This window comes from Archocentrus centrarchus, chromosome 8, assembly GCF_007364275.1.
Source record: "Archocentrus centrarchus isolate MPI-CPG fArcCen1 chromosome 8, fArcCen1, whole genome shotgun sequence".
NCBI classification, from domain to species: domain Eukaryota; kingdom Metazoa; phylum Chordata; class Actinopteri; order Cichliformes; family Cichlidae; genus Archocentrus; species Archocentrus centrarchus.
This window is the reverse complement of record NC_044353.1, coordinates 12,104,153-12,126,546: the sequence shown is the minus strand read 5'-3', so window position 1 is coordinate 12,126,546 and position 22,394 is coordinate 12,104,153. Positions and strand designations below refer to the sequence as shown.

At 38.6% G+C, this 22,394-nt stretch overlaps 1 protein-coding gene across 1 annotated transcript; it reads right to left on the bottom strand.

Moving 5' to 3' along the window:
- Nucleotides 1-3,329: 3,329 nt before the first annotated feature.
- baiap2l2a (BAR/IMD domain containing adaptor protein 2 like 2a) lies at nt 3,330-21,667 on the bottom strand. Its single transcript, XM_030735464.1, is given in 22 exon segments — nt 3,330-3,394; nt 3,397-3,410; nt 3,889-3,929; nt 5,245-5,437; nt 5,901-5,903; nt 6,503-6,568; nt 8,310-8,370; nt 8,373-8,483; nt 8,486-8,512; nt 9,481-9,550; nt 12,137-12,199; nt 12,201-12,236; nt 15,593-15,661; nt 15,663-15,743; nt 15,854-15,931; nt 16,569-16,616; nt 16,618-16,641; nt 16,748-16,809; nt 19,451-19,537; nt 20,635-20,641; nt 20,991-21,065; nt 21,519-21,667. Coding segments are annotated over 22 exon segments (1,335 nt in total). The 5' UTR covers nt 21,573-21,667.
- Nucleotides 21,668-22,394: the final 727 nt, after the last annotated feature.

The following is a 22,394-nucleotide window of genomic DNA, read 5'->3' as shown; positions in this document are numbered from 1 at the left end:
TTCTTTTTCTCTTCTCTCTATTCATGTCTGGCTCAATGCCCTTCCTGCATTTGCTTGCCTCTGTCCTCTTCCACACCATCATCCCGTCATCCCATCATCCCATCTATCTATCTATCTATCTATCTATCTATCTAGCTATCTATCTATCTATCTATCTATCTATCTATCTATCTATCTATCTATCTATCTATCTATCTATCTATCTATCTATCTATCTATCTATCTATCTATCTATCTATCTATCTATCTATCTATCTATCTATCTATCTATCTATCTATCGTCTGCCTGTCATCCACCCATCCCTTTCTCCTCTGATAATGAGCTGTTTTAAGACATACCAAAAGAAGAAAGAAGTCAAGCTGTGAAAGAACAAAATAAAGTGGAAAAAACAAAGCCTCGAGAAGGCTGACTCCCTAAGTCTCTTCTGTTAATTCCTTCCTTTGATGTGACTCTTATCTGATTTTACACTTTCAATCCCGTTGTCCTTCTTTCTTTCTCCCTTTCTCTGTTCCCTGTCACTTTTCCCTTTATCAAGCAGCTCAGCTGAAAGAGACCTAATATTGTATGAAGAGCTGTACTTAAAGACAACTGCTGTGTATAAGGGGGTAAAATGATCATCCGGTATGATTTGTCAATATTTCTTAGTATACAATCTGTCGCATAAACAAAACCTTGGAGCAATTATGGATTATTGAGGAAACCTCCCCCTGCTAGAATTTGAGCTGCAGGCCACATTATGAATGTAAATTCAGTGGAGGTTATAAAGGCCACATTCTTCCATTTGCTAAAGAGTCTCTACTCAAAAGTGGAATACTAGTTTGAAAACCATTAGCACATTGGATTCGCACCGAAGTTCAATTTGGGTTAAGTATCCCCAGTGGAGGACCCGAACAGGGAACACACAAATCTTTATCTTCTTTAGCAGAACGTTTTATTGCCCGAGCAAATAAACACACATCTGAAGCTCGGAGGATATCGCTTTATTTAGCGGGCACAAGACCGTTAAGCTCAGTGCTGCTCAGACAATCTCAGTGCTTGTTCCAACAGACTGTTATGATCAGTGCCATTCATAAGGAAGACAAAACAGAGAAATTATGGAAAGAAATATGTGGAAATGGCATTCTATATAATGTGATGAAGTGCCACGATAACTTTGTTTCCTAAAATTTAACATGGTGTGACCACCTTTATTCATCAGCACAGTCTGAATTCTCTGAGGCAGCTTTCCTGCCATTTCTTTAAGTAGTCTTCAGGAATAGTTCTCCAGGTTTCTTGAAGGACATTCAAAGCTCTTCTTTGGATGCTTCTGCCTTTTGTTCTGTTCTCTGTTAAGATGATCCCACACTGCTTCAATAATGTTGAGGTCCAGGCTCTGAGGAGGCCAATCCATGACTGATATGGTTCCATTGTGTGTTTTCCTATCCAGGTATGCTTTTAGTAGACATACAGCGTCACTGGAATCATTGTCATGCTGGAAAATGAATCTATTTCCAATCAGGAGTGTTTATTGCACATAGGTTCATAATCTAATTCTACTTTACTGTGTTCATAAATCCATCAATTTTGACAACACCGCTGGCTGAAATGCAGCCCCAAACCACGACAGAGCCGTGTTAGAACCATGTTTCACAGATGGCTGTAGACTCTCACTGTTGTATCTCTGACCTGACAGAAGATACCATTTAAAATTGGTTCTTTGCTAAGTTGTCCATTACAGTATGTGTTGCCACAAAACTGGTTCATCCCTTGAGTTAGGTGCCTCTTTTGTCTATGAATGATTCACAGGTTAAGTAGCTTAACAAACCAAAAAACTTTCCTCTGAAAATGGTCAGGTACAAGCACTGGACTGACTAGACAGCTCTCTTTTACAGCATGTCTTTTGTCCTGTCCTGTCCCCTCAGTCCCAACCGGTCACGGCAGATGGCTGCCCCTCCCTGAGCCTGGTTCTGCCGGAGGTTTTGTTCTGTTAAAAGGGAGTTTTTCCTTCCCACTGTTACCAAGTGCTTGCTCATAGGGGGTCATTTTGACGGTTTGGTTTTCTCTAATCACTGTATGGTCTTTACCTTACAATATAAAGTGCCTTGAGGCAACTGTTTGTTGTGATTTGGTGCTATATAAATAAAATCGAATTGAATTGAAAATGAGTGAAAAAGCAGCCAATGTCCAAAGAAATCTTTGTAAGACCTTCAGCCATAGCTGGTAGTTCCAGTTTGTAAAGGCAGCTGATGTGTATTGAAAGTATGAAGAATTATGCAATCTGAAACATGAGGTCTGGTTACTCACACAAGCCTGTGCCACTGAGGTATCTGTAGAATGAGGGTTAATATTGTTTAAACCATTAAGGTTCATTTTCTACAGTGCTGCAGTAGATGCTCATTTGTCCTAAAATGTGCAGCAAAGTAAACCCAGACAGCATGGGTTTACTTTGCTATTTATTTGCTATTCTATTCTGAATGACAGATGAAAGAAATAGTGAATTGCAGTGAGTTGCAGAGGCTAGGCCAGATGTGAAGTTGGGAATGAAACACACGTGTTAAAGTAACAATATGATGCTATAACGGTGGTATTAGATTATCCTTTAATACATTACATTATTCATTCCATCTCAGACACATCATCCTATTTTTATGAAATATTACAGTCGGTGCCTGCGGTTATATCATCATTTTCTAAAGTATATTTGAAGCACAATTAATATTTAGCAATGGACTTAATTTCACATGTTGAACATGTGGAGCAAAATGGCAGAGGTGCAATATAAAAAAACATAAAAAAGCAGCTGCATGGCATCAAGCACCCTCCTTGAGTTATCCTATATGATGAAAGACACAGTTTAGATTAACACAGTTTTAGCCCCGATTCCTAAAATCAGCTGTACATTATATACATATCACAGACAGTGATCCTTCTTTCCAAAAAAGACAAAGTTAAAACCATTTACATATCATCTCTTGACAGAAAAACGTAAACATCACAGGAGTGGAATGGCAATTTAGGACCTGGTTCGATCAATGCACATATTGGTTTGTGTTGCAGAAACATTCATGTTACAGTGATTCATTCTTACTAGTTCACAAATCATTTAACACAAGGTTTAACATCAAAAAGATCAGTTTAATTGCGTGTGTTTGTTTTTAAAAGATCTGAAACATAAATATGCGAAATCCTTATTCAGATCTATTTCTTCTTTTTCCTATTTTATGTGACAAAAGTAATAAAGGAGAGAAAACAACCTCGATATGCTTGCTCAGCTTTTAAGCGTATATACTGCCAAGGTCAAGAATGAACTGTTAAACCTAATAAAAGCATTTATTTCAGGGTCAAGATGTCATCTGCGATATAGACGTGGAGCTGATCTGTCATTGGTGGACGTGGGCTTCAGCTTAACTGTGCGAACGGATTGGTACCCCTGCAATATACAAGGAGATAAGGGGAGAAGGGAGAAGAAAATAAAAGTTGGAAGATGAGAAAAAGACAAAACAGAGTGGGGAAAACCAATATGAGAAAATGCTCTGACCCAAAATAATGTCTTTGAGCTTAGCAGTGTTGGGTTATATGAAGGTTATAACCAGAGAAATGAGCATTGCATTTTGAAAACTGTATAAACCTCAACTCACAAACAGTTCACCTGAAGTGAGCAGGAGAGTCATGGTTTTCCAAATGCTCCTAACTGCAATGGTTTCAGCACTAGAATGCACTTCGAACTGTAATGGAAGCAATTCTGTGCCATTTCAATCACTGCCCTCAGCTGTTGCTCTCAGATTGAATGGGTTCATGATACACTTCAAAAAAATATCATTAGCTTTTCTAGAAGAGAACATGAAAGGCTTCTATTTTAACATCCTGCCTCCACTTTCAAAGCAAATCTGCAGCTTTATTATTCTTACTTTGGGAAGAGTTCTGGTCGGGCGTCATTCGGTTGTGATCTCTGTCAAAAAAAAAGAAAAACATGATGAAAGTGCAGTATGAGATAGTGAGAACCATTATAAAGGACAAAATGAAGACACATGCACAAATGGGAGCTCAGCAGGATCAAGCTCTTGACCTGCTCGCCCTTCTGCTTTCAGTTGGTCCTCCCACAAGGGGCTGATTGATGTTCTGTGCCAGGCTGCCCCACACACACTTCACAGTGTGTCCGGTTGACACAAACTGCAAGATTTTACAGTTTTTTTTTTTTGGTTTTTTTTTACAGTAGTGATGGAGTGTAAAAACAACAATAACTGAGAACAAGCACAGAAAACCAGAAAAATGTTTTAAGCACCTGCCTGTCAAACTACATTTTTCTGAAGCAAACATGCTATTCAGAGCATCAGCTGATCTGAATAGCATCAAAGAGAAAAGACCATTTTTGGCATTATCCCAAAACCCACTGCAGGGTGCTAAAGAGGAGCAAAAGAGCACACACACACACACACACACACATGCACACAACCTCCTGGCTCATATCAGCAGCTGGAGCTTCCTCCCTGCATCCACCAGAAAGAGGATGTGGTGTCATTGAGAACAGCACCTTGCCACAGTGCCCCTGCTGGACAGATGGGCAAATGCCACATTTAAAGCAAAGGTCTGCAAATACTGAGAAGCGCCATCTCACTTCCTGATCTTCATCTTCTCCATTATTTTGCAGTTACATGCAGCTTTTCATGTTCACTCAGTCTCCCCCACTCACTCTGTCTTTTATTTGGCTAAAATTCTTCTGTGGCTGATCTGACCTAACTCCACAGACAGGTTTTAAAGTAAAGCTGTTCAAATGCTGGCATTTCTGAGGAATTTACACTAACAACAGTCAAACAGGTCACAAGCATGTCAAAATACATAAGGGCTTCCAGTAATATAACTAATAGCTTCATTTATGGTTAACAGATTTGTTAACAATAACAATGATCTTCGGGCTCCCAGGTAGTTAAAACTTTGGTTAAGACCAACTGAACCACAACTGTGAGAAAGATACCATTTTTGCAAGCTTGGTCATATGGTGAGTTGGCACACGAGAATTTAGGATTATCAGCAATTATACATGCATTAAATCCAATTTGGATACCTGCCTACTAGACCTGTACAATCCACAGCTGATTATTTACTGATCTATAATGACTAAGTGATGAAAAAAGACCATTAGATGACCACTCATAACCTAAATCTCTTTTACAAAGACTGTAGATGAATGCTTTTTCAAGATTTCTCCTATTTCTAGAGGACTGACTGATATCCCCCTTGCTGTTATTAATAAATGATTGTCATACCTTCTTTTCTGAATTAGACATAGCCCTTTTGTCAAGACTTGGTGCAACTGGCGGCATGTTAGCATTTTTACTCAAAGATGGAGACTGCAGTGGTGGTGGTGGAGGAGGAGGAGGGGGTGCAGCCCCACCCTGACTGCTGAGTCCTGGTTGGTCGAGCTGGCTGCTCATGGTGCTGTTGCTTCTTTGAGTGGGTCTAATGAAATTAGACAAAAGGTCCCATTAATTATTTTACTTGCTGAAGAAATACAACATCTCTGTTTTTTTACTTGACACCTGATCTCTCTCTGTGGCTTATTGTCAAAAGCAGGTTTTGCTTTTAAACTGATGGATGGATGGATGGAGTTTTCACATCATTTAGGCCTAGTTTAGGTGTATTTGATAACTTTCCCATTCAGCTATGGTAAGATGTGTGTCCAACTGAAACTGAAAAAGTTTTTACTTTAGCAGCTCTTGCTGAATTTCCCCACAGCAATGGGTCACCCAAATATTTTAAATAGTTCACCGATTATTCCAGGCCTAAGTTTCATGCTGACCCTCTTTTAAATATGTTGGCCCCGAAAACAATAGGGACAGCCTCGGGGAAACTACATAATGTTTTCTGTATCAGGTTTGAAGGCAAACAGTGTGCATGCAGTTTAGTTTCCATCCATTATTACCTGCTGCTATTACAGAAAGAATGGATATATTGGTTGAAAAACAACAAATTCCATTCTGAGGGGTACTTTGTCTTTTGCCATGATATAGTAATCCATTTCTGTAACAAATACAATTTAACACGACATTTGTATTTGACCATAAGAAGCTAACCAGCAAGGTGAGGAGAGGGCTCTTTAAACTACAGCAGTGGCAAAGTTTTCAATGACAGTAGGAGAGACCTGACCTCTCTGAGAGGGCCTCACCTGACATCACTCACTCCAGCTGCAAGTGGCATGAATGATTGTGTTTAAAGAAATCTAATGACAACAAATCAAGCCTAAATGTGAAGCCTAAAAATGCAGAGGAACTATCCTTCAGGGAGTGAAAAATAATAAGAAAAAAGAGGAAGAGGAGACAAAAAAAGAAGACAGTGGTGAATGAAGCAGATAATTACAATTCAGTATAATGCAAAATAACTAAATGCTGATAGTTTAGCTTTAACTGTGGAAGAGAGACACTTGAATAACATAACTTCCAACATTTTATTTTGGTAGGACCCCAACAAACTCTAGAATTATTGATAATCACACTTGTTTAATTAATTTAATTAGATGTTTATTACCTGGGAATAGGTGACATTGGTAGATCATCCACTGGTTCCACAAATGAGGCTGGAAACCATCCCTGACTGAAATCAAAGGTGACAGAAAGTTAAAACTACAGTCGCTGATTAAGAGTCGTGAAGACTTTGATGAAGTGCACAAAAAGTAACAGGTAAAGACTTGTGAGCATTTTAGTAGAACTGAATTGCTTTTAGTAGTTTTTATCCATGCTCGCTGTGTGGTTAGTGTCATTTGGAACATTTACCTTAGGCTAGCAGCTGTGCTAAGTAGGCTAAATGTTTAATCTTGTCTTTGTTTCTGTCAGTCTTTTACTATTTTTTTGTTCTTTTAGGCTAACAAATATTTTATTCTTGTATTTTTCTATCCATTCAATTGCTGACATTGTGAAACTGATCCTTCTTAACCTTAACAGATTAGTGCTCATACAAATTTTAAGGACTAAAGATGTTCTCATGTTTTGTCTAACACACAAAATGTGGAAATGCCTAACTGTCCAAATTTATTAAACTTACACAACAAAAAGCTGTAGAACAATAAAATATGTACACTGTATGTTACCATAAAAGGTTTGCAGGTAGCTTACAGGCAATCTATGTAAGTGGTTATATGTAGCAGGTTTATGTAAATAAATTAAAATTCATTGTGCTGTCTTGGATTTTGCTGCTGTGTAAGAACACCTTTTTGGGGCATATTTTTAAATGGAATTTTGACCTCAGCACCATCGGGACTAGAATGGCTTACATAGAGCTGTCTTTATGTCTAGATGTGCTCCATTTACAGTGGCTTGCAAAAGTATTCATACCCCTTGAACTTTTCCATATTTTGTCACATTACAACCACAAACATAAATACATTTCACTGGAATTTAATGTGAAAGACCAACACGAAGTGGTATACAATTGTGAAGTCGAATGAAAATTATACATGATTCAAAACATTTTTCACAAATAAAAAACTGAAAAGTGCGGTGTGCAAAAGTAATAGTTGTCCTGTGGACAGATTCCACCACCTGAGCTGTGGATCTCTGCATTTCATCCAGAGTCACCGTGGGCCTCTTGACTGCATCTCTGATCAGTGCTCTCCTTGTTTGGCCTGTAAGTTTAGGTGGACGGCTTTGTCTTGGTAGGTTTACAGTTGTGCCATACTCTTTCCATTTCCGGATAATGGATTGAACAGTGCTCCGTGAGATGTTCAAAGTTTGGGAAATTTTTTATAGCCTAAGCCTGCTTTAAACTTCTCCACAGCCTTCTTCCTGACCTGTCTGCTGTGTTCTTTGGACTTCATGATACTGTTTACTTCCCAATATTCTCTTAACCAACCTCTGAGGCCGTCACGGAGCAGCTGTATTTGTACTGAGATTAGATTACACACAGGTGGACTCTTTTTAGTCATTAGCAGTCATCAGGCAACTTCTGAATGCAATTGGTTGCACTCAGAGGAAAGGGGGCTGAATACTTTTGAACACTGCACTTTTCAGTTTTTATTTGTAAAAAATGTTTTGAATCATGTATAATTTTCTTTCCACTTCACAATTGTATACCACTTTGTATTGGTCTTTCACATTAAATTCCAGTGAAAAATATTTATGTTTGTGGTTGTAATGTGACAAAATATGGAAAAGTTCAAGGGGTATGAAGACTTTTGCAAGCCACTGTATTTTGGAGTATGGTAAAGGTTTTTTAAAATTTGCAGTCCATGTCATCTGTCCATTAAATAACTGGATATTGTCTAAAGCAGATGACAGGCAAAGACAATCTAGGCATGCAAATAAATGCAGACATGCAGTCACAAAGTACCATCTTTTACCGTGAGCTGTTGTCAGCACGTCCAAACAGCCAGCCGTTCCTGGGCTGTTGGACCAGCACAGTATTATCTGTCCCCTGGTGAAGGGCAGCAAGGTGGGGTTGGAGCCAGCAGGCTGATGGGCCACCCGGGCCCTCATGACTCGTCCTCCACCACCTCCTGCTGAGTCTGCTCCAAGCGAAAAACACTTCCGTCTGGAGACGGGGCTGGAGGAATGACAAATGAAACACAGAAGTACAGAGAGAACAGAGCTGATAAACCTTCTTGGCAAAGAGGAATCTCTGGTGAAATGATTAATTAAAGACTATTAATGGCTAGATTTTTTTTTATTCATTATGACCCTGTTATAACTCAGAGGGTTAGTAGACTACTAAATGTCTTCCTCCAGGCATAATGTTTTTGTTTCAGCAGCAGGCTAATTCAGTAAATCATACTGAATAAGCTGCTGTTATTTGAATTTTTTTGTTACTTTTTCTACTGAAAACTGGTACTGAAAACCTACTATTTCACTACTTTTGTGTATGTTCCATTTTGAAACATCATTAGTGTGTCTATTTTTACTCTAAGCAACCAAATAATTAGACTTTCTTCAGCTAAAAGTATAAATGAGCAGGCATGAAAGTGCATCATGTGCAAAATTATAATGAAGGCAATGAACAGCGAGAGAATGCTGAAAAAATGATAACACATCTGGTGGATGTAAATAAACAATAAGATTATAATAATAAAAACAGTAAGAGCCATGATGGGCTGTGGATATTTAACAGACGAACATTAATATGACAGGAACACACTCATTTTTAAGTGGATCTAAACATCAAATTACTGCAATAGGTTTTTTGGGGTGGCTGTGGCTCAGGAGATAGAGCGGGTTGTGGACTAATCAGAAGTTTGGTAGCTCTTCCACCCTGCATGTCAAAGTGGGCAAGATACAGAACCCAGAGTTTTCCCTGATGGAGTGTGACTGTGTGGATGTTAGGTTAAAAGTGCTTAGACATATTAAAAAAAGTGCTTATGTGAATGGGTGATTGAGGCTTGTAGTAAGAAAGCACCAGTCTCTGCTACCAGTCTATTTAAAACTTTAACACCAAAAAAGTAATTTTTAAGTTTATATTCTGTTTGTGAAATTTTACCAGAATTTTTAAGTCCTTTATACTGTAGCTCAACCACTCACCTCTTGATGGTATTTTGCCAAGAGGCACCTCATCTCTGCTCCTTCTGATCTCCTCCTCCTTCATTCCCACCTGTATAAACGTATTACATGCGCCGACTGAGACAATACTCAAATCCATTGTCATTTTAATATTCAGGTAAACACGAGGAACTGCTGCTGTCATTGTACGAAGCAGTAAACTAATAGCAGAGTAAACAAACTTACACCTGCTGGAATTTCAGGCAAAAACAACATTTCCAATAATCTGGTGCATCATCCACCAAATACAACCATTCCTTAACTCATGCTCTTTGTATCCATTTTTGCATTTCAGTTTTCAGTTTCCCTTTTGGACTTGTTGTTCTTTGGACTTTGGAATCATCCCAATAAAAGGCTCATTGTGTTATTTTGTCAGCTTGTCTAATCCAACAGCTGAGCTCCAAGGACATAATTCTGCATGTGTGGCAACAATTCATGTTTATTTTATTTTATTTATATATATTTTTTTAATTCTACTAGGTTATTTTCACTACCAATAACATCATATCCATTTCATTTTTCTTGTTCCTTTTGTTGTTTTTTTGTGCTGATGTGAGAGCTTTTTGACTTGTTGTGGTTGATATGTTAGTTGATGTGTTCACTGTTTGCATCAGTTGCGCATACTGGACTGCCAAATTACAACCACAGTTCCAAAACACTTGGGACGCTGTGTCAAATGTAAATAAAAACAGAATGCAATGATTTGCAAATTTCATAAATCCATATTTTATTCACAACCGTTAAACACGTTGAACTGTGTTCACAGATTTCTGGCAGGGTTCTTGACCCCATGCAGTGACAGAATCATGCCTGTTATTAATGCAATGCTGCCTGAGGGCCTGACGATCAGTTCTGATGTTTGGCCTTGTGCCTTGCACAGAGATTTCTCCAGAATCTCTAAATCTTTTGATGATATTATGTACTGTAGATGATGAGATATTCAAAGTTGTCACAATTTTACATTGAGGAATATTATTCTGAAATTGTTCCACAATTTGTCCACAGTTTTGTGAACCTCTACCCAGCTTTACTTCTGAGAAACTCTGCCTCTCTAAGATGTTCTTTTTGTACCAGATCATGTTACTGACCTGTTCTCAGATACCCAAATTAGCTCCAAAACGTTCCTCCAGCTGTTTCTTTTTAGCACCTCTTACTTTTCCAGCCTTTTGTTGCCACTGTCCAAACTTTTGAGACATGTTCCTGAAATTTAAATTCAATATAAGATATTTTTTTCTTAATTGGTTTGGCTTCTCAGTTCAAACATTTTATTTGTTTACTATGTTGTATTTATGACAGTCGCAAATCATTGCATTCCGTTTTTATGTGCATTTTACACAGCATCCCAACTTTTTTGGAATTGATATTGTACAGTTTTGTGTCCCCTTTTGACATAAAGACTCACAGCTTTTTTACTTTATGACTTCAGTGCTCATAAATTATTCATTGTTGCGTTTTTTAAATATAGTTGATGATTGTTGAGTATATATATATATTTTTTTTTTTTTTTTTTTTTTTTAAAGGAATAGTTCCACGAAATATGTTTATTTGCTTCTAACTGATTGTTAGATGAAAAGATTTATTGCACTCTGCAGCAAGTAGCCGCTCACTTTAGGTTGGCGTAAAGATAGAAGAACAAGGCCTGAAAATCAGTGTGGCTCTTCCAAAGGTAAGTATACACATAGATTTTTTTTAAAACTGACTCACAGGCTTTCCTCTATTATACACAACAATAAATCCCACATCAGACCAAAACAAACACTAGATCAATGCTAATCCTCTGATTGTTATTATGAAAAGGATGTTGGATATGGTGGTTCACTGACTTGTCACCTTCCAATGAGGAACAGACTGGTAGGGTTTATCTCAGGGGCATCTTTGTTGTTTACTTGAATAGTAATTGCAGCTGTCATACAAAGAAAACTGTGGTTTCAATTTGTGGAATTATCTTTGGTGGTAATGCTTCAGTTAGAGATGCAGAGCAGTCTAAGTTCATCCTCAAAAGACAGTATAGTGTGTATATATTCAAATGATTCAGATAGCTTTAAAACAGTCTGGCACATTCTTCAGGTTACAAGTTTAATCCTCCTCGGAAGGTTTTCTGTAATTGTGATTCATGCACCAAAGTGTTAATTCATTCTGAAGATTTAAATCAAAGCCGGTGCTAACCACCAGAGGGCACTCTGGTAACAAAAATGTTGACTTTTCTCCATAATGGTGTTGCCTTGGGTCTGATATTATGAATTCCTCAGTGCAGATAACTCATAGCTTTATCACAATTGGATTCTTATCTAATATTTGGCTTATGAATTCAGTTCTACTCAGCAATACAATTTTTAAACCTTTCAAGTGGTTTTCAATTAGAATTTCCCAAAACAGACTTTGAAGAGATTCATTCAGTTATTCAGATCAGCCCCACAGCCCCCCCCCCCCCCCCCACCCCACCCCTACCCACCCCCCCCCCCCCCCCCCCCCCCCCCCCCCCCCCCCCCCCCCCCCCCCCCCCCTCCGCCCAAAGAGAGGATTAACATCACACAGCTGCAATGCTTGGAGCTGTGGAAGCTTCATGGTGATTGTGGCACCAATACCTGCAAAAATAACTCAATTGCTGATTCACTGACATGTACACACTCTGAACCACACTGTTGTCCGGAATAGCAGGTCTGTGGGCCTCAGGTCGTCTGGTGGCATCGACCTCTTCTGTCCCAGCAGCAGATTTCCTGCTGGAGAGTTCCCGCATTCTGCAGTAACAACAGGAACAGACACATGCATGCAACAGTGCAGATAAATATTTTTTTTCCCCTATGAGTGAGTGTGGATTAACACAGGAGCTTAGGTCACAGCAGCTTATTTTAATGCTCATTTTGGCCAAAAAGAGAAAATTAACACACAATGTATCAGCAGAGTTGTGCTATTACACATAGCATTCAAATAAACAGCTTTTTAAATTATGGTTAAATAAAAGTACAGTTTTATTTGTCTGGTTTTAGAAATATGTCATCAGCATGCATTCCTGTTTGATTGCCACATAACTCTGCTTACAAGACGCAAATCTGTTTCATTCAGAAAGGCGGAGAAGCTGCAGCATTTAACAGTTTTTGAGGAATCTTCCCATCAGGCAATAACTGCCAGATGGGAGCAACTTTTTGAATGTAAGCCCATCACAAAAAAGAAAACAAAAAACAACTTGTGATGCCCTCAGAATACTTTTCTAACCAGTCTATGGACATTAATGCACAGTATGCTTTAGAGAACGACTTGTGATTGACTGTTTGCTGCTGTAGTCCAGCGTCCTCATTTTCTCAGGCAGACTGATTCCTAGCTTGTAACGTCCAGTTTCAAAAAGCCAAGATGGCGATGCCCCAAATGCTAGACTCAAGGTTTCAAGACCAAAGTCCACAGGCACTACCTCCCATCTTCATTTCCTAACCTCTTTTACTCAAGCTTCCTGGAAATGTTATCGAGGTCAAGGAAAGGTGGGTAGGAGAATTCATAAAGACTTAGAAAAAGAGAAGAGCTGGTTTGCTGAGAATCCAAATGACCTTCCTCTCCTCAAACAATGTCACACCAGATGACTGCAGTGTTGAAACCTCAGCGTGCAGAAGGTGGACTACAAAATGCTCATCTTACTTCACCATAGTGTGTTCTCACCCTGTTGTTTTATGCAGGTCATACAATGAGAACAAGCTGTGAAAGATATCCCTTCATTACAAAGATTGGAATGTCAAAGAAGAAAGAAAGTATCGGGCCAGATTTACTAAGTATCAGCAACAGAGCAAAGGCTTCTAATGTTAAAAAGCTACTAGATTAATGGGACTATGTCAGTGTGTTAGATTACTGTCTGAATGTTGCAGTGTGGCTGGATGAAAAAGGGTGAGGGGCGCATTTTGCACAGTAACTAACTTCATTAGCACAGGGACCGCTCGTAATCTGACAGCACATGATGTTCAGTGTTCCTCTGCACATCCTACAGGTCAGCTGTTACACATAGATTTCAGGTATATGTGGTGGAATAGTTTGTAATATTGCAGCTCTCCTCTGGATAAATCCTGTGGTCCACCTGAGTCTCAGTCCTCAGCACCTCACATGCAGTGCCCAGCAGTTTCTATCAGAAGAGTTATCCCTTATATCTCTCAGCCTTCTCTCATTGATCTGAACTGCCTCACTGGTTTCAGAGAAACACATGCATAAAACCTGAGCTCCATGTAGTAGGCCTACGTTGTTCTCCTCACGCGCCCTCAGTGGATCTGCTGGCTTTTGAGCTGCTAATTTGTGCTGCTGTTGGTAGAATTTCTGCCTTATGCTGAAGCAAACTGGCTGGGTCATGTATATAAATTCATCACATGTCCCAGCTGACGCAAATGAGAAATGATCTATAACAGTCCTAATGGCAATACAACAAAGAACAGTATTAAATCAAACTGAATTATACAGGACTTTGAATGCACTTGATCAATTAATATAGCTCATAATCTTGATTTGGAGAGGTGATATTAATCTAGCTCATGCAAGGGAACAACTGGGTAAGAAGCAAGATTTCTTGATGTTCACAGTTCAAGAGTATGTTTAACAATCTGTTGAATATTCAACAACTTTTAGGTTATGGCATGAAATCTACACAAGACTTATAATTATGTCATCAGTTTTGTTGATGATTTTCATGAATGGTTGTTGCTGAGAGTTATGGGATGGCATTTTCTTCTCTCCTTTAATAAAGGATGGTCCCAGTGTATCCCGTGCTGAAGGATATGATAAAGGAAACCTTATAGCTCCGTTACAAGTATCTGGAGAATTGGAACAGTTCTTATGTGGCTGGCACGCAGACACCCCCTGGTCGCTTCACTCAGTTAGGAACCGCCCTAAGCAAATGGACAACAAAATCTCCAGATCAAAATTCGATCAGCTGCAATGAGTCTGTTCCACATAGGCCAAACCAAGTAACCCACAAGACCTGAAGGATCCGCATGCCAACACCCTGATGCCACTAAACCACAGGACAGCCCATGGCCATCATGTTAAAGCTGATTTTTGGTGTTATGCTCCTCTGCACTTGTGTTTGTTTCTTCTTTCCTTCTTTCCTTTCTTCTCCTCCACTCTCTCCTCTTTTATTAATCTCCCTTCTCTTCCCCAGGTGTGCCAGGTGGACTAATAGATCATTTCCCGTCCCTATTTAAAGGAGCCCAGGAAAAGGGTCTCCCTGTCTCCCAAATGATATTTGTTAGTTTTACTTCCTTGCCTTATTAGCTTAGAGAAGGAAGTTCTAGGTCCAACAGCACAGGCTCCTTATACCTTTTTCTCTTTCTCTGTTTGTTTTTTTATTTTTTTTTGCCAGGCTTCCAGGCATTTATTTATTTTATTTTCTATTTAAGTAAAAGAATATTTGCTGGTAAACTCAGGTGTAGTATCCTCTTTATCGCTTACATCACTGAGAGACGAGATAAGAGATAAGAACCTTTATGTTTTTCCTGGTTGCGCCCATAACAGCAGTGCAAGAAGGAGTTACACAGTATTATACAAGTGGCTATTTGATATCCTATATATGTGAAACATTATAGTAACTATAAAATTGCTCCTGGCGTGTCAAATTTATAAGTAAATGTTGCATGATGGCACAATTAGTTGCTATGACGTGATATTAATATCTTGCAAGGCCCAATTTGTTGATTGGCTGCTATTTACCTGTTCCCATTGTAGTCCACTCTCATAAGTTGGACCAACATAAACGGACACATTGTTTTTAACCAGTAAAAGAGTTTCAAAGGGTGTCGTAACAACCTAATTACATTTTAAAAAAGTCAGTAAAATGATGCGATAAAAATTGAGTCCAGAGTTCAAAGACACAGTCTGGATTGCTGCAGAAAAAGAAACCTGTACTTGTACTTTAAAGTTGCCTGCACAGGGTTATAAAAGAGGATGACCTCACTCTGAGGAATGATAAAGTTTCATTTATATTTTTCTTTTAAGCTTATCTCATGTTGCATGAGATTCCCTATTAAGGTTTGTATGACAAACCTAATCTGCCAGGCACCTCCAGTTAATAGCCAAAGCAAGCTATAAATATTGAATTTACACATGCTATTTGAAGTAAGTTGTATACCTTATTCATGAGTTTGGCGATGGACTGTGTCATGCCACAGTGTTTCTCAGCCAGGAAGCGGTATCTCCTTCTCTTCCTCCTGCAGAGCCTGGCTATAACTCTCCTTGAGGAATTCCACATATTCCACATTGCCACCGCCCTGAGGATATGCCTAATTGACAGAACATAGATACAGAAAGCTGTACAAGGACACATACACAAACAGCAGCGCTGAATTTCCCTCCAGTGTGCTGAGAGAGTAACGGAAAGAAAAACACTAACCTGGCTGCTTCTCCTCCTCAGTCTCTCCAGAGCTGCTGCCTGGTTGCGGAGTTCCATCTCATATGTCTCCCTACTGCTCTGTATGAGAATGCATATCATACCTGTGTAAAATCATCTCAATCATCCAGATACAATTACCAATAAAATGGATCTGAGATGAAGATCTATTTGTAAAGTCTGCAATTTTCCTGTCATATTACTTTCCTGCTACATATTTTGTTTTATTTTGGAACTCTGCTAGAGTAACTTTGTATAACTCACGGTTCAAAATAAGCCCTTATTCTTTTATACTGGGCTATGGTCCACCCCCCCTCAGTGCATCCACTGTCTGAAACAAGCTGTTTTAGTTCCTCAGCTGGTTTTAAGGCTACACTGCCTTAAAACCAGCTTTCTTCTGATTGCCTGCTCCTCACAACAGAAGGTTTGTTGGGCTTCTCTGCTCACAGCCAGACACTGGTCCCTTGGGTGACCATATTAAGGATATCTGCTCACTCTGACATCATACAGATCCAAGAGCAGAGAAACTGAGCATTTAGAGCAGAGGGAAGTCTGAGCTTTTGCCTCATTATTTGAAGCTTTGGCCATGTTTAGTACGTGTATCGACCATTGTTAGAGTATATAAGAGAAAAAGTACAAGAGGTTCACTTTACCCAATCCTATCATACCCTACAGTTAACCTAAGAGTCTCTTGTGCTCCTGTTTTGTTCTCACTCACCGATAAATAATCTCTGTCTATTCGGATGTTATTGTTCAGGGCCTCAAGAAACCTCCATACTAAACCAGCGGAACTGGAAAGAGGCAGAGAAATCAAATTACACTAAAAACATGAAAAATTGATAACATGTGAATTTTATCATAGTCAGTCACTGTGGTGTATACTAATATGTAACTTACCACTCCCTCTAGTTCTAAGGTGAGTCTTCGCTGACGCTCAGAAATCTGAATCAGGACATCTCCTTAAAGACGAGTACATTTCACATTATAAATATATGTCTTTCTAGAAAAATACATTAAATTATGCAAGTGATGTATTTTGACTTCTGTGTTAACTCCTTAACCCATGATGTATAACAAATGCTAAACTTTGGCTCAACCACACAGATTCATTGAAGTCAGATACAGTTTTTCCTGTTGTTGCTAATATAAGAGCTGACTGTCATTAGTCTAAAGTCAGCTTATGATTTCAGCTTATTGTTGCTCCGTCTAATGTATCCAGCTTTGGGCAAACCTGTGAACAAGCAAATTGTGACTGTCATCTATAATTACCTCAACACTCTTGTTTCAGTACATTTGAGTCAAGAAGCTGTTTACAGTTCCAGTTTCACCACTGGATCGCTTTGTGTTATTGGCCCACAAAGTAATTTCTAAACCCTGTCCCAACCCAGTCCTAATCTAGCTGCGTGACATAATACAATGCTAGTTTAGATTAGGAGTTAAAAACATCTGTATAATCATCCTTATTTTTCTTATCAACTCAGGTCAAAAGTTTCCATCCAGGTGCAGGTAATACCACATTGAGTCTAGTCAAGGAAATTTATTTCTAAGTACCTTCAAAACATCGCAAATATTAACCAAAGTGTTGCATATCTTATGGTCTAAAGCCAGGGTAAATAGCTTTGGCAGTGTTTTTGGGGCCATTTCCAGGTTTGAATACAGACTAGAATAAAGACTTGTGAAGGAGTAAGCCATTCCAGAAACTATAAATGTTGGCAGCAGTAGTCGGACTTTCACTCGAGATAATTATGAAACTGCCATTACATTACAGGGCAACAAATGTTATAATAGTGATTTTCAAAGCGAGTCCATTAAGAGGAGCTTAAGGCTGTTGTAACACTGACACAGTACAGCAGCAAGGAAACTGGATTTATAAACACAGCAAAACAGCGCTGTGAAAAAGTATTTGCCCCCTTCCTGATTTTTTTTTTTTTTTTTTTGCATATTTGTCACACTTAAACACATTTTCATAGAGACAAAGATAACCTGAGTAAATACAAAATGCAGTTTTAAATGATGATTTCATTTATTAAGGTCAGAGCTATCCAAACCTATCTGGCCCCATGTGAGAAAGTAATAGTCCCCTAAACCTAACAACTGGTTGTGCAGCAAGAACTGGCGATCAAGCATTTGTGATAACTGGCAATGAGTTTTTAACAAACACCCGCTGTGGAGGAATTCTGGCTGACTCTTCTTTGCAGAATTGTTTGAATTCAGCCACATAGGAGGGTTTTTCAGTATGAACGACCTGTTTAAGGTTATGCCAGAGTATCTCAATTAAGTCTGAACTTTGACCAAAGCATACAAAACCTCATTTTGTTTGTTTGTTTGTTTTAGCCATTCAGAGGTGGAGATGGTGTGTTTCATTGTCCTGCTGCATAGCATCAGTGCACAACTGATGGCCGGAAATTCTGCTTCATTGCTTTTTCACAGCACTGTAAGCATCTGTTTACAGTTAACCAAGCTAGCTACTGTGCTAGCTGTGGAGGCTAATACTGAAACAGTTTATAAACTTCATGTGTTTTTGCCACTTAGTGTGGGTGGATGTTGAACTTACAATATTGACACTTTGGCTTGAGGACCAGTGCAACTGTGTTGACCGTTACTTACATTTTTTTTCTAAACCCAGTTTCCTTGTTACAGTGCTGAATTGATTTTACAGCCCCTTCACCTCCTGTTTAATGAATCTCTGTGTAATTACTAACCCTGGTTGCTCAATAGCACCCTGAAAGTTTCACAATTACTTCTTGGAAGAGCTCTAAGGCCAAAACCTGCTGTCAACATTTATTGGAGTGAGGGGCAGGGGATTGTCCTAAACACGGATAAGCACTCTAAACCAGTTCCATCATCAGTTTCTACCATACTGAAACATTGCACCATATTCTGGAAATGTTAGACTTATTCAGCTTGGCTGTCACTGTGCCTGAAAGGCTTGTCAGACTATATCACTGTACAGTGTACAGTAAGAGTAGACTAATGATCCAGTTCGTACAAGGTCTTCAACTCCAACTTTTAAACTGTCATACCGCTGACATTTAGCAGTTAAGTGAGCGGAGCGTGACCCGCAGCCTGTCTTCATCTATTATTCATGTCCCCCACTGACATCTGACACCCATCTGCTAACATGCTTACCTTACATAAAACTCACTGAAACATACATTAATTTAGTTTTGAACCATCCAGTTTTTTATGGATTATGAATAATAGCTGAAAGTTCTGCCACGTTCTTCAGCCTGACTTGATTTGAGCCCAATACAAACATTAGGTGAGTCTAAGCTAAATCTCTCACTCCTCACAGGGACTGACTGGTATAAATACTGTGAAATGCATGCCTTCAGTAATTTCAAAGAGCATGTTTAACACACACATAAAAGAGTATGCTAATACATGCATTACGTATGCATCGCAATTATTAGTGTAATAAAATGCTTCCTCAGGGAAAACTGTGGTCCTTGTGATACGGGAAAACATGTTTTAATTTGTTTAATATATGACCATAAATACATCAAAGACAAACTGCTCATATCCTGGTGAGGTGCAAAAACAAAGTCCTTACATTTCCACTCATGACTTTGTGAAAAGCAGCTGTGCATTCCCACATACCTATGGAGCGTGAAGACACTGTGTGGAAAGCTTTCTCCCCAATCTTTGAAAGCGCATTGAAGTAAGCATCGCTTGCCGCAGCAAGAGCTGAAACACACACAGACATACACACAAACACACACGGTGCTGTTGTTTGATGCTTTTCTTTGGCACAATTCATTTTCTGGGCATGGCACTTTCAAAAACAGGTAAAGAAAGCTGTTAAATATAGGAAAATATTAAATTGTATTTGTATAGAAATGCAAAGTTTCATACACAAATTTCTTTCGGCAGTCATGGAAATATATCTAATCCTCTCCATAATCTCTTAGTTTTTTAACCCCAGCTAAACCTTGATCATATCACTAAGTGTATGACTTGATCATTTGGACCTTCAGTGGGAAAATATCTTGTTTTTAGACAGGTGAGGTTACAGCAAATGCAAAATAATCCAACACAAAGGATCTGAGATTGTGAGACTAACTGACTTCAGTGATTGTGCTTTCTTACGATCAGTCTTTGTTTATTCATTTATTTTTGTATTTTATAAAGTGAAATTGCATAAATAAAATGAACAAGTTCCAATTTTATCACTTCCTGGTCTTGGTAAGAGCACAATGACATGCTATAAGGTTCAGGCTTCACTCTCTACACACACACACACACACACACACACCAGAAGTTTACAGCTGCTGTGTGGTCAACAAAGAGACATATCTTAATCTATTTTTCATGTCTGCAGGACTGTTGATGCAGCACTACTATCACTGATTAATTCTTGATACAGCAATTGTACTGTCTACACAAACACATTAATATAATATACTGAACATCATTTACATTTCATCATTTTAAAGATCTTCACATTAATGCGCTGCAGTGGGATGAGTCGTGAATATAATGTAGGTAATTAAGAGATAAAAGACAGAGTTTAATCCTGGCTCTGGAATGAGCTCTTCTCTTTCTTGGAGAACTTGTATGCAGAACATATGGACATACACTTAAAACATTTGGCTAATAATGCTGTATTAAACAATATCCTGTCATTGGTCATTATGTGGAAATCAAATATAGTTGCAATGTTGATAATGTAGTCATAGCAACCTTTGTAAGCAGTGATTACAGGCCCATAAATAAGACTATAATAGCACCAGGATATTCCCAAAGCATATGAACTTTGGAATGAGCTACAGTCAGATAGATACCTGGCAGCTCCAGGTGTATGGCAGTTTATGGCACTTATAAAGACATGTTTGTGAGTTTCCCCCAAATAACAAAATAACATAATCCCCCATCCATTCTTTCTTTCTTTCTTTTCTTTCTTTGTTTCTTTCTTTCTTTCTTCATTCATTCTTTTCTTCTTCTTTCTTTTCTTCTTTCTTTCTTTCTTTCTTTCTTTTTTTTTTTTTTTTCTTTTTCTTTCTTTCTTTCTTTCTTTCTTTCTTTCTTTCTTCTTTCTTTCTTTTCTTGCTTTTCTTTCTTCTTTCTTCTTTCTTTCTTTCTTCTTTCTTTCTTTTCTTTCTTCTTCTTTCTTTTCTTTATTCATTCTTTTTCATACTACTCTGAAAGCTTGGACGTAACTGTTTCCCAGTGAAACCAGTTTCTGTAGACTTGGGTTGAACTCATTCATCAAGCTCTGTTTCAAAAGCAACACGCACACACACACACACACACACACACACACACACACACACACACACACACACACACACACACCCACACACACACACACACACACCCACCACATTATCCATCACAGCTTCTTTTGAATATTGACAGCCAGAAAACTACATGACCCATTAAAGAGGAATCAATCGATTAATTTTGAGTTCAATTTGTGTTATGAGTGCGGGCCCTCTCTCGCACACACAACCTAAGACTCAAATCTCTGCTGTTATCGATTGAAATGGAATGCTCCGTGAATTGAAAATGACCTTGTGAATTCAAATCATGTTCATCGTGAGTTTCCACCTCAGTAACCCAGAAATGTTTCCATGTTCTCCCAACTTGTCCCAGTTCCCTGAAGAATCTCTGAGAGCAAATCAGTTTGTTTAATGTAAGTGCGGCCCACAAAGTATCTGTTTCTTACCGAGTAAATCCCCAAGGTGGAGCGATGCAGCTGATCACTATTCATCCCCGACATGTTTATATCCAGAATAGTGCAACTGTGAATAGAACCCGGAGAAGGTCTGCAGGCCTTAAATCTCTCAGAAAATGTACCACAGTCTCTAAAAGAAATGAGAGTTAGATTGGGTGTGGAGCTGAAGAGAGGAGGCAGAGCTCAGTGAGGTGGTAATCCACCAGTGTGGCCTGAGAAAGATAGGAGTAAATAATTAAACATGGCCAACCATAAAACACACATGGCACATGCTTTGTTTGTGCTTGGGGTGTGTTTCCTGAAGGTATGTTTATTCAAGGCTTTAACAATATCTGCTTTCACAAATCATGTAAATAATAAAAAATAAGATAAAATTACATAGTTATTAGCATTTGAAACCATATTATTCAAATTAAAAGAATAACTTCAATAATTTCTGAGACAAATTCTCTATAAACTTATAATTTTCTGTCCTGTGCCAGAGCCAGATTATAAGTTTCCTCATAGGTATCTACTGATAATGTATCTATTCTAGGATTCCTGCAAAGAGAGGCCATGTATTTGCATCTAAAGGCATCTCTAATAGAAGTAAAAACATTTTTCAACCAACAGCTTTTTTTTTTCTTTTTGGAATACTAGTTGATTGTTATAGCAGCAGTGGTCTAAGGCCAGTGTATATGCCTTTTAGATTGTAAAGCACTTAAACATTCTTAAGATTCTATTTTTAGGCTTTATGAAAATGATTTCACTCCAAAATCTATAATTACTTCAGTGGCTCTTAACTAATATCACTGATATGCCTTGCTTTTGATTTGAAATACAAAATTTAGATGTGCTGAAATTCACTCCCCTTATATTTGAATCACT